Below are 14994 nucleotides of genomic sequence, written 5' to 3' on the forward strand. Positions count from 1 at the left end.
TTCCTGAGGAAAGGAGGATCCAAGATGGCAGCTGCAGTGGATTATGGGTACAGGGTATTTCTCTGCTTCAGTCCACCAAGGGTTGATAATCATGGTGTATGTCATGATATCACTATGGGGCAAGGAGAGGATGTAGGCCCCAAAAACTATCTCAGTCAGTACAGGGATTGATCCCTGGCTGTTATTCTGCATCACACTCTTCGCCAACTGAGCTAACTGGCTCCTCTCTAGAACAGCAACTCACCTGGTCCCACTCCCCCCATCTTTTCCCTGTAGCTCTGCAAATTTTCTCAAATATGTTCTTAACATCAATATTATAATCATGCATATTTATTTGAGCCACATTGTCTAGGTGAGCTATTGCAACTGATGATATGCTGTTACAGTATATTAAATCCAATTCTCAATTTGACTTGATCAACATTTATTTAAGAAGCGTAAAGCAACTTTAATAGATACAAATTGCTTTTAACACTTTGAAGGTCGGCTAATGTATTCAAACAAGTCAATGAATCAAGCTGTGTACTCAGTTGGACCTTACTGATAAGCTAAATTAAAACAGTTGCATCTATTGCTATTAAAGGAATTTGGCACAATAAAGATTAAAGAAATAAGCCACGTTAAATATCATTGAATCATTTAGCAAAAGTCACATGAATTATCAATTTTTCACTACAGTTGCTTTCACATATCAATAAGTTGGTCTCTTCTGGCTGTCAGTGCACAATGTTACAATGATCAGCAAAACAAAAAGAACCAAAGTGGGAAGTAAAATAAATACAAACTCATCACACTTTGTAAAAAGTAGTGGAATCATAAGACAATTTAAATAATTCAGGATGTCTGAAAAGTACCTAAAGTAGTTATGTGATGTGCAACAGAAGTCCAACAAGAGAAGAACACAGTAGAATTAAACCCTCGTGAAAAGGGTTTTTAAAAACATTAGAACTTATATGAAATTGTAATAGTACAATCTGAACCTATGTTACCCAGCAGCCTGTTGCCAGTGCAAGTTGAGTGACAAGATTCAACAGTGAGTTAGTGACCTTTGGGTCCCTTCTACAGGGGTCAAACTGCAAACTTTGAATATGCAGTCATAACACCCCCAGTCTTTCAAGTTAACAGGCCTGCTATTGATCCAGGAGCAGCACAGACATTTATAATAATATATAAAAGGAACTGAAAAAATACTTTCTGTTTAAATTATAAACCAATTATAAAATAACAGTAGGAAAAAAGGACACTTATTAAAAATTCATTCACGGGATGTGGGCTTGGCTGGCTGGGCCAGCATTTATTGCCCATCCATAGTTGCCCTTGAGAAGGTGGTGGTGAGCTGCCTTCTTGAACCGCTACAGTCCATGTGATGTCGGTACACCCACAGTGCTGTTAGGAAGAGAATTCCAGGATTTTGGAGGGGAACTTCCAGGTGGTGGTGTCTGCTGCCCTTGTCCTTCTAGATGGTAGTGGTCACGGGTTTGGGAGGTGCTGTCTAAGGAGTCTTGGTGAATTCCTGCAGTGCATATTGTAGATGGCACACACTGCTGCTACTGTGTGTCGGTGGTGAGGGAGTGAATGTTTCTGGATGTGGTGCCAATCAAGCGGGCTGCTCTGTCCTGGACAGTGTCAAGCTTCTTGAGAGTTGTGGGGCAGCAATTTAGCAAGACAAGAGTAAAATCTTGGTCTTTGCTGGCCCCATCTTCTTCTTCCATCTGGTGATATCCATTCTACTGCCACTCTGGCGAGGTGTACATCCATCCAGAAGACAAAATACCTATCATGCCACCCTCAGTCAACTCTCCATCACGATATCCCACAAGCACCTCTGACCAGTCCTCTGTAGAGCTTCATTGGTGATGCTGTCTCTCCATGTGATGCCCAGTGGTGATGGGAGGGCCTTGTTGCTGTCCAGTCAGCATTACCTCGATCTTCTCACTGCTGATCATATCCCAACCTTGGCACAGCCACTCTCAAGACTGGTAGTCATGTCTTGGAGTGCGTGTGATTTATCAGCCAGCAAAGCAATGTCCTCTGCTAAATCCAGCTTTGTCAATCAGTGGCATTAGCACAGGATGCGAAAATCTGCACCCACCATCGCCTTCCTCAGGATAAAATCAATAATCAAGAGGAATGAGGAGAGTATGAAGCCTTTTAATACTCCTGTGATGATGTTGAAGGAACCCGTGGTGCCCTGCTGGTCTTGACTATGCAGCTGGAGTCGTGGTATAAGGCTTTGAAGATGTTAATATACCATTGCAGGGTGCAGTACTGTCTTGCAATTAAATCATTGAATAACCACCCAAAAGGTGAATTCCAAAAGAATAGTTAAAGCTAAAACAACATGGAAAGATCAGTAATGGCAGCCAGCATATTCCTTGGGATTTAGCCAAAATGGCACTCCAACACCAGTGCAGAGACCACCTCATTTTCTCGACATACTGAGGGGTGCCATCTACAAAGGCTGTGCCCACTGCTGCCTCCATCACACACAGACAATTCAACCAAGTATGATGTGGGAAAACATTCAGGTTGCAGTTAATGATATGCATCAATCCCTTTTATCACTACACATTGTAAGAAAATAGTCTTAAAGACAAAGAACAATGGCATTTATATCACGCATTTTACAACGCTGACGATTCCCCAAAGCGCTTCAGTCCAACGATTTACCTTTGAAGCATAGTGGCTGTCTTGTCAACAACCATTGCAATTAATTTGTGTTTGTGGGTGCTTTTCTTGAGGGATTAACCTAGGCCCACACACAAGAAAAGTTCTTTGAAGAAATGCCATGGCATCTTATCTGTCCATCTGACCAAATGACAGGGCCTGACTTTAAAGCTTCATTTGAAGGGTGGAACAACTACCAGTGCAGCACTCCCTCAGCACTGACCCTCCGACAGTGCGGCACTCCCTCAGCACTGACCCTCCAACAGTGCGGCACTCCCTCAGCCCTGACCCTCCAACAGTGCGGCACTCCCTCAGCCCTGACCCTCCGACAGTGCGGCACTCCCTCAGCCCTGACCCTCCGACAGTGCGGCACTCCCTCAGCCCTGACCGTCCGACAGTGCGGCACTCCCTCAGCCCTGACCCTCTGAAAGTGCGGTGCTCCCTCAGTACTGACCCTCCGACAGTGCGGCGCTCCCTCAGTCCTGACCCTCCGACAGTGCGGAGCTCCCTCAGTACTGATCCTCCGACAGTGCGTAGCTCCCTCAGTACTGACCCTCCGACAATGCAGGGCTCCCTCAGTACTGACCCTCCGACAATGCAGCGCTCCCTCAGTACTGACCCTCCGACAATGCAGCGCTCCCTCAGTACTGACCCTCCGACAATGCAGCGCTCCCTCAGTCCTGACCCTCCGACAGTGCGGCACTCCCTCAGTCCTGACCCTCCAACAGTGCGGCACTCCCTCAGTCCTGACCCTCCAACAGTGCGGCACTCCCTCAGTACTGACCCTCCGAAAGTGCGGCACTCCCTCAGTACTGACCCTCCGACAGTGCAGCGCTCCCTCAGTCCTGACCCTCCGACAGTGCAGCGCTCTCTCAGTCCTGACCCTCCGACAGTGCAGCGCTCCCTCAGTACTGACCCTCCGAGTGCAGCGCTCCCTCAGTCCTGACCCTCCGACAGTGCAACGCTCTCTCAGTCCTGACCCTCCGACAGTGCAGCGCTCTCTCAGTCCTGACCCTCCCACAGTGCAGCGCTCCCTCAGTCCTGACCCTCCGACAGTGCAGCACTCCCTCAGTACTGACCCTCCGACAGTGCAGCGCTCCCTCAGTACTGACTCTCCGACAGTGCGTAGCTCCCTCAGTACTGACCCTCCGACAGTGCGTAGCTCCCTCAGTACTGACCCTCCGACAATGCAGCGCTCCCTCAGTACTGACCCTCCGACAATGCAGCACTCCCTCAGTACTGACCCTCCGACAGTGCGGCACTCCCTCAGTACTGACCCTCTGACAGTGCGGCACTCCCTCAGTACTGACCCTCTGACAGTGCAGCACTCCCTCAGTCCTGACCCTCCAACAGTGCAGCACTCCCTCAGTCCTGACCCTCCGACAATGCAGCGCTCCCTCAGTCCTGACCCTCCGACAGTGCAGCGCTCCCTCATTACTGACCATCCGACAATGCAGCGCTCCCTCAGTCCTGACCCTCCGACAGTGCGGCGCTCCTTCATTACTGACCCTCCGACAGTGCAGCGCTCCCTCAGTCCTGACCCTCTGACAGTGCAGCGCTCCCTCAGTACTGACCCTCCGACAGTGCAGCACTCCCTCAGTACTGACCCTCCGACAGTGCAGCACTCCCTCAGTACTGACCCTCCGACAGTGCAGCACTCCCTCAGTACTGACCCTCCGACAGTGCAGCACTCCCTCAGTCCTGACCCTCCTACAGTGCGCAGCTCCCTCACTACTGACCCTCCAACAGTGCAGAACTACCTCAGTCCTGACCCTCTGACAGAGCAGCACTCCCTCAGTCCTGAGCATCCGACAGTGCAGCACGCCCTCAGTCCTGACCCTCCGACAGTGCGGCACTCCCTCAGTCCTGAGCATCCGACAGTGCAGCACTCCCTCAGTCCTGAGCATCCGACAGTGCAGCACGCCCTCAGTCCTGACCCTCCGACAGTGCGGCACTCCCTCAGTCCTGACCCTCCGACAGTGCAGTGCTCCCTCAGTACATAAAAGATTTCATTGCACTTTTTTTGAAGAGCGAAGGACTCCTTCCCCGATGTCCTGACCAATAGTTACCTGTTAAACAACATCACCAAAACAGCTTATCTGGTCAGTATCATATTACTGTTTGTGGGATCTTGCTGTGTCAAAATTGGCTGCTGCATTTCCTACATTAGGACAGTGAGTACACTTCCAAAACACTTCCTTAGCTCCAGATCACTTTGGGATGCCCTGAGGTCATGAAAAGCGCTATATAAAGACAAGCCCTTCCTTAACATTTGACAATGGGCCTGAAGTTCCTTGGAGTGACAATCAGTGTCGGATTATCACTCCACTCCCAGTTTTTTACTCGCAGTTCAGTCCCGCCCGACCTTCTGAATCAGGACGGACGAGATCTGAGCAGTGCAGCGCGTCCCTGGGGCTTAGTGTTGAGTGCAGCTCTGTTGAACAGAAGAAAGCTGCTCCCCCTGTTTTACAGCACCAGCTGATGTAAAGCAGGTAAGTTAAAGGCCCAATGAAGTTCGAAGGTCCTTGACAGGTCAGGGAGAAGGTAAAGGTCTCCGGTAAGTGGGTAGATTCGGGTGGTAGGAGGGGTAGGGGTTTGGCTTTGGCGGGTGGGGTGTCACACCTGGAAAGGTGGGGAGGGGGTGTGGTAGGGCCTTGTGGGGGCTAGGTGGGCCAGGCCTTCATGGGGGTGGGGGGATTCGGTGGGGGATAGGGGTGGGGTCAGGCCTTGGGGGGGGTGGAGGTGGACTGGCCTCAGGGAGGAGTCAGGTCAGGCCTCGGAGGGGTGTTGAGGAGGGGTCAGGCCTCGGGGAGGTTGGTTCGGGGCTTGGGGGGGTGGGATGAGAGACAGCACTGTGGTGGGAGGTGGAGAGAAGGAGAGGGGGTGGCAGGAGGGGGAGGGAAATACAATGGGTTGGGGAATTCTGTTTGGTGGTGGTGGGGGGGGGGGGGGGGGGGGGGGGGGGGGGGGTAGGCCCTTGTGGGTGGGGGGAGTCCTGTGTTGGGAGGGGTAGTCAGAGGGGTGGAGGGAGACTCTTGGGGTGTCAGAGAGGTGGGGGAATCTCATGGGGGGGAATGGGGTCCGGGAGGGCGACAGGGTGGTGTGAAGTCCTGTGGGGGGTCAGTGTGGGTCTGTGCAATAGCTACCCAGGAGTTGGAAGAGGTTTTAATTCCTTTAACCTTTTCTGGGTAACTATTGGTGTAACCCAGTCGGAACGATCCAGACTTTGCGATTTAAATCACATTTTCCCAGCTCAGGACAGTTGTCCAGGGGAAGGGGATTCCCCAGTGCATCTTTAGGGTACCCCCTCCCCCTCCCCCTCCCCCTCCCCCTCCCTTATGTATCCTGGAACTGGGAAGTCACAGCTCAATAATCTTACAATTTACCCTAAATACACTTAACATTTTGCATTACAAATAAAAAGAGAAAATATTGTTTACTGAAAATTAATGTAAACTAGCTTAGTGAAGAATCTAAATATGAACTCAATGTCAAACAAAGCAACAAAAACATTTTCATGGAATTCTGAAAACTTTTTTGAAAAACACAGAACTTCAAAAAAAACTCTGCTTCCCTTTCGGATGAAGTGGCAACAATATTATTTATTTTGATTTTTTCCCTGTCTCATTTCTCTTTTGGTGCATTTCCTTGAGGCTGAGCCAAGACTGCCACAAGAGCAGCCCTGGTACGAGCACCCAGACCATATTAAAGAAAGCCAGATAGACCCAGAGGTAAAGCCAGTTGCTGGTGTTCAAGTTGGGGCTCCCGATGAGCCACTCGGGGCAGAAGGTCATCCAGCCGCCATAGAGCTCACAAACGCACAGAGTAATTTGCACAAAGTGCCTGAAATCAGAGAAGAGGGTACAATATGTTATTGGCCAAACCACTGACGAACAAGAGCGATGTGTTGCAGACGCTGGAAATCTGAATTAGAAACAGAAACTGCTAATGACTTTCAAAAGGTCAGGCAACATCTGTGAAAGGAACAAGGTTAACCTTTCAGAGCCATGGTAAAGGTACAGGAAAAGAAAACAGGGTGAATATCTGTGCAAAAGTGGAGATTACAAATAGTTTCCTTTTGTTCTTTCCCTGCCCCCCCTCTTTTCCTTTGCTTTGCATGTGCCAAAAAGCTTTTCATCTCTAACATCTTCCAGTTCTAATGAAAGGTCATCCATCTGAAATGTTAACTCTGTTTCCCCACAGATGCTGCCAGTCCTGCTGAATATTTCCAGTGTTATTTGATTGATGAATAAGTTGACAATCTTAAAAACAGAACAATTTTTCAGAAAGGAGGCATTTCTAGTTTGCCACCACTTTTCAGTCAGCATCACCTGGCAGCAGGCGAGGACAGGAATGGTGCTAATTGTTCCAAAACAGTTAAACATACCTCAATAATAACGGTTTTGTGTAAGATTCATTATTTATTGAGACTGATGTCAGCAAATGAAAGCAAATTAATGCTGATTCATTTGTGTCTCTTACAGAATAACTTTTCAATGCAGTGTCAATTGGAAGATTAATCACACTGGCAGCACATCATAGCATCTACTGATACTTCCCTAAAAATTCAATGTTTTTATTCCAATCTGCAGTTTGTCAGTCCAAATTCGTTTTGTATAGTAACTGGAAGAGTGGCTGCATGCCACAGAAAACTAATCGAGATTTCAAGCCAGATGAAAAAGTCTCTTCCCCAGGCAATACGTGCTCTTCCACTCTTGGTTATTGAAGGAGTTCAGTATCTGCTCTCATGGGGTAATGTTATGCCATCAGCCATCCACCAACAGATTCTTTTCAGACCATTCACTCATACCATTTGCAGTAGGGTCAGAGGTATGGATGCGGTAATTCATTTCAAGTGTTCCTATTGGGTGGGGTGGAGGGGATGCGGGAGGGCGTGGGTAGGGGTGGGGGAATGTGGAAGGGAAGCTCAGCTGCTAAGTGTACTTCTCAGTGGAGTTCTGTACTGAACCATACAATCCCTGGACTGTATTGGATTAGTTAGCTCAATAGAATGGTGATAGGGGCTGAGGCAAACAGCTTTGGCGATTTGACACGTTTTCACTATTGATGAAGGTGGGGGGGTGGATAAAGTGCTTTGCATTGGATTTCTCCCTAGTGGAATGTTTCCTTCTGATACTAATGCACAGTGCAGATGGAAGCAAATTAATGCTGATTTTGCTAAATAATTCCATTGAGATGTTTACTGCTGCTTGGGCATTTCTCATAAGAACAATATTTCAATCTTCTTACCTGTAGTATTTATCTTTCACAATGGCATGTATAAGAAGCAGAACTAAAAACCCATCCAGCACCACAGTCAGGATTTCCAACGATACAATGTTGGGATCTGAATAAAGCCATCTTGCATCTGCTTTCCCATACTCTTTCCCTGGGAACATGGAAATATTAAGCTTAGGGGGCACAATCCACCACCGACATCGGCATGCATGCACACTATTAGTGAAACACACCAGAACTTATTCTTGGATAGGAGCCAATAGTTTAATATATTAATGGGAAACACATAAGCTTCACAATTTACATTCAGGAATAATGATATCCAGCTTACTTACTCCCTTATAAGACACACAACAACAAAGTATTTACTGCATTTAAATCACGTATTGCGGGTTGGAATTCGTATTTACGGCACTCTAGTTGGATGTGGCACTGTGGCATGGCTCACAGTTTGCAGTCAATAAAGCTGATACTTGGGTAAAACCAAATAAAGATGGATTACAATAAAAGCAATAGGAAGAACATTCACATATGACTCAAAATGTTAACTCTTTTCCTCCACAGATGCTGCCAGACCTGCTAAGTATTTCCAGCATGTTCTGTTTTTATTAAAAATGGATTACATTTGGTGTAAATAAAGATAGAAAGCGCTGGAAAAACTCAGCAGGTCTGGCAGTATCTGTGGAGAAAGAAACAGAGTTAACATTTTGAGTCCATATGATCCTTCTTCAGACTTGGTGTGTTCTGTGAGCAAGTTAGAAAATCAAGACCTGAAAATTAAAGTCAGGCATTGAAACCCCAACGATAAGCTGGAGAATGAAAGCTGGGCCAACAGCATACGCTGGGCACTATTATTTATAGTGTTTCAGTGAAACCATGCCACAGGCAACTGCACCCCAGGAACACATTTATTTTTAAAATCTTTTCTCCTCACCACTTCCCAATTTGACAGTGGACCTCTACTGTGTGAAGGAAAAACAAATGAGATAGAAACCCGTTCCCTACAATGTATAAAAACATTTTCACACCAAGACATTCATGAACCCTTTATCCATTAATAATTATATTGACACAGTCATAACGCAATCTTGCCCTATACATATTACATAAAAGAACAGTTGTCTCACTCTGTTTTACACTCTGAAACCTAAAATTAAATTTGGAGATGAACAGTTGCAATGTGAAACTTGCTTTGGAAGCATTGGTCCTCTCATTCAAAGCATCAAGCAACTATTGCCTCTGAAACTGGATTAAGAATATCAGCTGAATACAGAACCAGCTGAATACAGAATCAGCTGAATACAGAACCAGCTGAATAGAGAATCAGCTGAATACAGAACCAGCTGAATACAGAACCAGCTGAATACAGAACCAGTTGACTGCAGCATTGGGTTGAGACTTGGATTTTCTGGAACAATTCTACAATTCACTTAGCTTTGTGAAACTAACTTTCCTCAACTTTGTGTTGATGTCAAATGAAACTGTGAAGTGAGACATTGAAACTCCAGATACTCATGGAATCATACATTAATACAGCCCAGAAAGAGGCCATTCACCCCATCATGTCTGTGCCAGCACTTTGGTAAATATAACCAATTAAACCCACTCCCCAGCTCTCTCCTCAAAGCCCCGCAAATCTTTTCCTTTCAAGTAATTATCAAATTGTCAGAGGAATGTAGGAACAGGATTAGACCATTTAGCCTCTTGAGCCTGTTCCGCTATTCAATGAAATCATGGCTGATCAGTGACTTAGCTCTATACATCTGCCTTTATACATTTGGCTAACAAAAATCTATCAATCACAGTTGTAAAATTAACAACTGATCTAGCATTAATTGTCATTTGCAGAAGAGTTCCAAACTTTTACCATTCATTGTGTGAAGAAGTGTTTCCTAATTTCACTGTGAATGGTCTGGCTCTAATTGACAATGCCCATAGTCCTAGCTTCAGCAGCTAGTGTTCATTAACTTCTCTTTAGCTATCCTATCTGTTCCCCTTAATAGTATGAAAATTTCAATCAAATCACCTTTAACCTTCTAAATTCCAGGGCAATAGAACCCCAGTACGTGTAACCTCTCCTCGTAGCTTAACCTTGGAGGTCAGATATCATTCTAATAAATCTATGCTCCAAGTCCAATATATTCTACCTAAGATGTGGTGCCCAGAATTGTTCACGGTACTCCAAGTGAAGTTTAAGCAGGGCTTTGTATAGATGAAGCATTGAATTTTATTCCTCTAGATTTAAAAGCCAGTATTCCATTAGCCTTTTTGATTATTTTCTGCACCTGTTCATGACATTTTAATGACCTGTGTATCTGTACCCCAAGTCTCTTTGGGCTGCCACTATCTCTCACATTCCATCATTTAGCAAATACCCAGTTCTATCCTTCTTAGGTCCAAAGTGGATGATTTCATATTTGCCGAGATGGAAATCCATTTGGCACAGTTTTGCCCATTCACTTCTACGTAATGTTATGCTTCTATCTACCGTCAACCACGCCAATTATTGCTGTGTCATTTGGATACGTGTCTTCCTATCCCATCATCACATTAAAAAGTACAGTGAATAGTTAAGGCTTCAATCCAGATCCTTGTGGGAGACCACTGGTCACATTCTGCTCAATATCCCTACTTGCCTCCTTCTGCTCAGCCAGTTTCCTAACCAGGTCAGCAACTTAACTTTAATTCCGTGAGCTTCAATTTTAGAAAACTGTCTCTTGAAGGACTTTATCAAATGTTTTCACAAAGTCGAGGTAAATAAAACCCACACTGGATGTTGGGCACATCAGAGACAGTGAAGGGGCTGAGTGAGGTAGTGGTCAGGTAGAGCTGGAAGTCCTCAGTATACCTTAGGAACAAAGCACTGTGTTTTGGATGATGTCATCGAGTGGCAGAATGCAGATGAGAAATAGGAGGGGTCCAAAGATTGATCCTCGGGGGTGCCAGAAGTAACAGTGGAGGAGCAGGAAGAGAAGTATTCAGGTTCTCTGGATACAGCTAGAGACCAAATTTATTGTGGTAAGCAGCAATTACCAAATTTGTGTGTCAGAGTCATCAAATTGTAAAGAACTTACATAGGGAAGCAAGAATATTATCAGATTGTGCCACAGTCCCCATCAAAGACATATAAACGAATGGGCCTTCCTGCAAAACAAAAGCAACATTCATTTTAGTTAAGCTTCTGGTTAATGGCAACTTCCAGTATGTTAATTATGGAGGATTCAGCAATGATAATGCCATTGAATATTCAATTCCCCTTCCTATTTCTGGAACTTTGTCCAGCCCCACACCCCTTCGAGAAACCTGCATTCCTCCAACCCTAACCTCTTGTGCATTCTAGCCTTCCTTCTCATAGACGCTTACAGCACAGGAGGCCATTCAGCCCATTATGTCCACGCTGGTCAACAGAGATCTGACTACACTAATCCCCTTTTCCAGTGCTTGTCCCATAGCCCTGGAGGCTATGGTAACACAAGTGAATATCTAAATATTTCTTAAATGTTCCGTGGGATTCTGACTCAACCACCCTTTCAGGCAGTGAATTCCAGACTCTCACCACCCTCTGGGTGAAAACATTTCTCCTTAACTCCCCTCTTAGTCTTCTACCTCTTACCTTAACTCTATGCCCCCTGGTTATTGACCCCTCTACTAATGGAAAAAGTGCCTTCCTATCCACCCTATCTATGTCTCTCATAATCTTATACATCTCTACCAGGCCCCCTCTCAACCTTCACAACTCCAAGGAAAACAGCCTGGCTTATCCAATCTTTCCTCATAGCTCAGACCCTCCAGCCCAGGCAGCATCCTGGTAAATGTTCTCTGCATCCTCTCCAGTGCACTCACATCCTTCCTATAATGTGGTGACCAGAACTACACTCACTACTCCAGCGGTGGCCAAACCAGCATTTTATACAGTTCTAGCATAATCTCCCTGTGCTATTGTATTCTGTACCTCGGCCAATAAAGCAAGTATCCAATATGCCTTCTTAACCACCTTATCTACCTGTTCTACTACCTTCAGGGATTTGTGGATATGCACATTATTTTCCAGGATCCTACCATTTATTGTGTAATCCCTTGCCTTGTTAGCCCTTCCCAAGTGAATTACCTCACACTTTTCTGGGTTGAATTCCATTTGCCACTGCTCTGCCCACTTGACCAGACCATTGATATCCTCCTGCAGTTTACAGCTATCCTCCTCACTATTTACCACCCTGCCAATTTTCGTGTCATCCACAAACTTCTTGACCATAACCCCTACATTTAAGTCCAAATCATTTATTTACACCACAAATAGCAAGGGTCCCAGCACCGAGCCCTGTGGAACCCCACTGGAAGCAGACTTCCAGTTACAGAAACATCCCTCTACCATCACCCTCTGCTTCCTGCCTCCCAGCCAATTTTGGATCCGACGTGCCACTTTGCCTTGGATCCTATGGGCTCTTACTTTTTTGGCCAGTCTGCCATGAGGGACCTTATCAAAAGCCTTGCTAAAGTCCATGTAAACCACATCAAATGCATTACCCCATCAAGTTCCTCCCTTCCATTTCCTAATTTATAGCCACTTCTGGGATGTTACTTTTATCCTCTTATAGTGAAGACTGATGCAAAATCTCTGTTCAATTCATCTGCCATTTCCTTGTTTTCCATTATCGATTCTTCAGACTCACTTTATTAACTTGTTTTAAAAAAATTTTGTAGAAACTCTTACTATCTGTTTGTATATTTCTGACTAACTTTCTCTCATTTTTCCCTCCTTATTAATCTTTTAGTCATCCTTTGCTGTTCTTTATATTCTGTCCAATCTTCTGGCCTTCCACCTGTCTTTGCACTATTTTTTACAATTTCTTTAAGTTTGGGTTGTTTTCATTGGAGTAGAGAAGACTGAGGGGTGACCTGATCGAGGTGTACAAGATTATGAGGGGCATGGACAAGGTGGATAGGGAGCAGCTGTTCCCCTGAGTTGAAGGGTCAGTCACGAGGGGATATAAGTTCAAGGTGAGGGCAGGAGGTTTAGGGAGGATGTGAGGAAAAACTTTTTTACCCAGAGGGTGGTGAGGGTCTGGAATGCGCTGCCTGGGAGGGTGGTGGAGGTGGGTTGCCTCACATCCTTTAAAAGTACCTGGATAAGCACTTGGCACGTCATAACATTCAAGGCTATGGGCCAAGTGCTGGTAAATGGGATTAGATAGGGAGGTCAGGTGTTTCTCATGTGTCGGTGTAGACTCAATGGGCCAAAGGGCCTCTTCTGAACTGTGAGATTCTGTGATTCTGTGAAACGCTTCTGGTTATCTACTCAAAAAATTTGATCAAATTTCAAACATGACATTCCCTTAACGAATCCATGTTGACTATCCCTGATTAATCCGTGTCTCTCCAAGTGCAGATATATTCTGTCCCTCAGAATTCTTTCTAGTAACTTCCCCACCACTGAGGTTAGACTGACTGGCCTGTAATTTCCTGGTCTATCCCTTCCTCCCTTTTTGAATAATGGGACAACGTTAGCAGTCCTCTGGCACCTCACCTGTGGCCAGAGAGGATTTGAAAATTACTGCCAGGGCCCCTGATATCTCTTCCCTTGCCTCCCTGAACAGCCTGGGATACATCTCATCTGGGCCTGTGGATTCATCCACTTTTAAGGCCGCTAAACCTGCTAGTACCTCCTCTCTATGTTAATTTCCTCTAATATTTCACAGCCTTCACCCTGATGTCTATATCCAACCATTGGTGGCTGTGCCTCCAGCTCTCTGGGCCCTAGGGTCTGGAATTGCCTCTCTAAAACTGGCTCTACCTGGAGACCAGGGAGGTTGGCAACCCCTAGTTCACATACAAAGAAAATATTAAACTGCCAAACCTTCATCCAATTATTTTCAATGATTTGCACGCTAAGGTTCTAGAAAATTAGTCTCCTGCAAGACTAAGGGGGTATGGTTTCAGTTCTTAAAGGCTTGGCTCAAATAATGGCGCTTTCAGCCCTAAGTTAGGAGGTCGTGAGTTCAAAGCCCTCATCCCAGGTGTTGGGGACACGGTGGAATTTTGCTGAGAGTAAATTAGCTGCAGAGTTTCCGATATTCCAACACTGACCACAGAAGTATCAGCTGCAAAGCGTCTGGGACATTCGCGAGGTCGGGAAAGCTATTTTATAAATGCAGCTCCTAATAATCCGCAGTTCGGCGGATTGTTCTTGCGTCTAACCCGCAGGCTGCGGATTCGTGTTACTATTTGAAATGTTGCTCACCTTGAAGGCTCGGTTTCATGCAGCAGAAAGGGGCGGTGTGTGGCCGCCTGGATTTCCCTCAGAGACAGCAGCGACTTACCAGGGTGAAGTGCACGGTGGCATCGTAGAAGAGCCAGCCCAGGAGTGCCCGGTCCAGCGGCGGGCAGTGCTGGCCAAAGCGCAGTGTCAGCGCCCAAGCCAGCGGCACCTGAGCGGCGCAGAGCAGCAGCGAGCAGAGTGCTGCCGGCCTCAGCAGCGGCTCCCCGGACATCCCAGCGTCCAGCTTATCGCTCCCAGAACTACTCTCACCCTTCCCTCGCCCAACAGCCAGTCCCAGCCTGGGCGGGACCAGCAGATGCATAATCAGCTCGACTCATGCTCCAAATGTCACACTTCTCCCCTCCTGACACTTGTCCAGGAACATCATTTGCACCACTTTATACTTATTCATCCGTATGATCTCAAGCTCTTCTTCCCTCCCGCCCCAGTAACAAAAGGGTCAAGATCTTCTCAAAAAACCCTTGTAGGAACTCCAGTCGGTCAGCATCATTCAGGTACTACAGGCTCCCTCTGATCTTTCTTTCCACCTGGTGGCAACACTCAGCTTTACAGCCGCTTTGTGGGCAGCCCAGGGTTAGAGTTGCTGATTGCTGCCCCCCGCTGGCGGGTTCCGGGAGTTCAGGGTGAGTTTGCTGCCGCCCCCCCCCCCCCCCCCCCCCCCCCTGCTGGCGGGTTCCGGGAGTTCAGGGTGAGTTTGCTGCCCCCCCCCCCCCCCCCCAACTGGCGGGTTCCGGGAGTTCAGGGTGAGTTTGCCGCCCCCGCCCCCGCCCCCGCCCCCCCCCCGGTGGTGAGTTCCGGGAGTTCAGGGTGAG

At 46.7% G+C, this 14994-nt stretch overlaps 1 protein-coding gene across 2 annotated transcripts; it reads right to left on the reverse strand.

Moving 5' to 3' along the window:
• Positions 1-6249: 6249 nt before the first annotated feature.
• On the reverse strand, positions 6250-14754 carry ebpl (EBP like). Of its 2 annotated transcripts, none has more exons than XM_041210679.1 (4): positions 14223-14677; positions 10980-11049; positions 7918-8056; positions 6250-6510 (listed from the first exon to the last, which is right to left on the reverse strand). In XM_041210679.1, the coding sequence occupies exons 1-4, from the start codon at positions 14481-14483 to the stop codon at positions 6270-6272; spliced, it is 711 nt and encodes a 236-aa protein (XP_041066613.1). In that variant the 5' UTR covers positions 14484-14677; the 3' UTR covers positions 6250-6269. The 2 variants fall into 2 exon arrangements, with proteins under 2 accessions (XP_041066613.1, XP_041066614.1); XM_041210680.1 differs by lacking the exon at positions 6250-6510 and adding an exon at positions 10754-10902 and having other exon boundaries at positions 7924-8056; positions 14223-14754.
• Positions 14755-14994: the final 240 nt, after the last annotated feature.

This window comes from Carcharodon carcharias, chromosome 18 (assembly GCF_017639515.1).
Source record: "Carcharodon carcharias isolate sCarCar2 chromosome 18, sCarCar2.pri, whole genome shotgun sequence".
NCBI lineage: Eukaryota > Metazoa > Chordata > Chondrichthyes > Lamniformes > Lamnidae > Carcharodon > Carcharodon carcharias.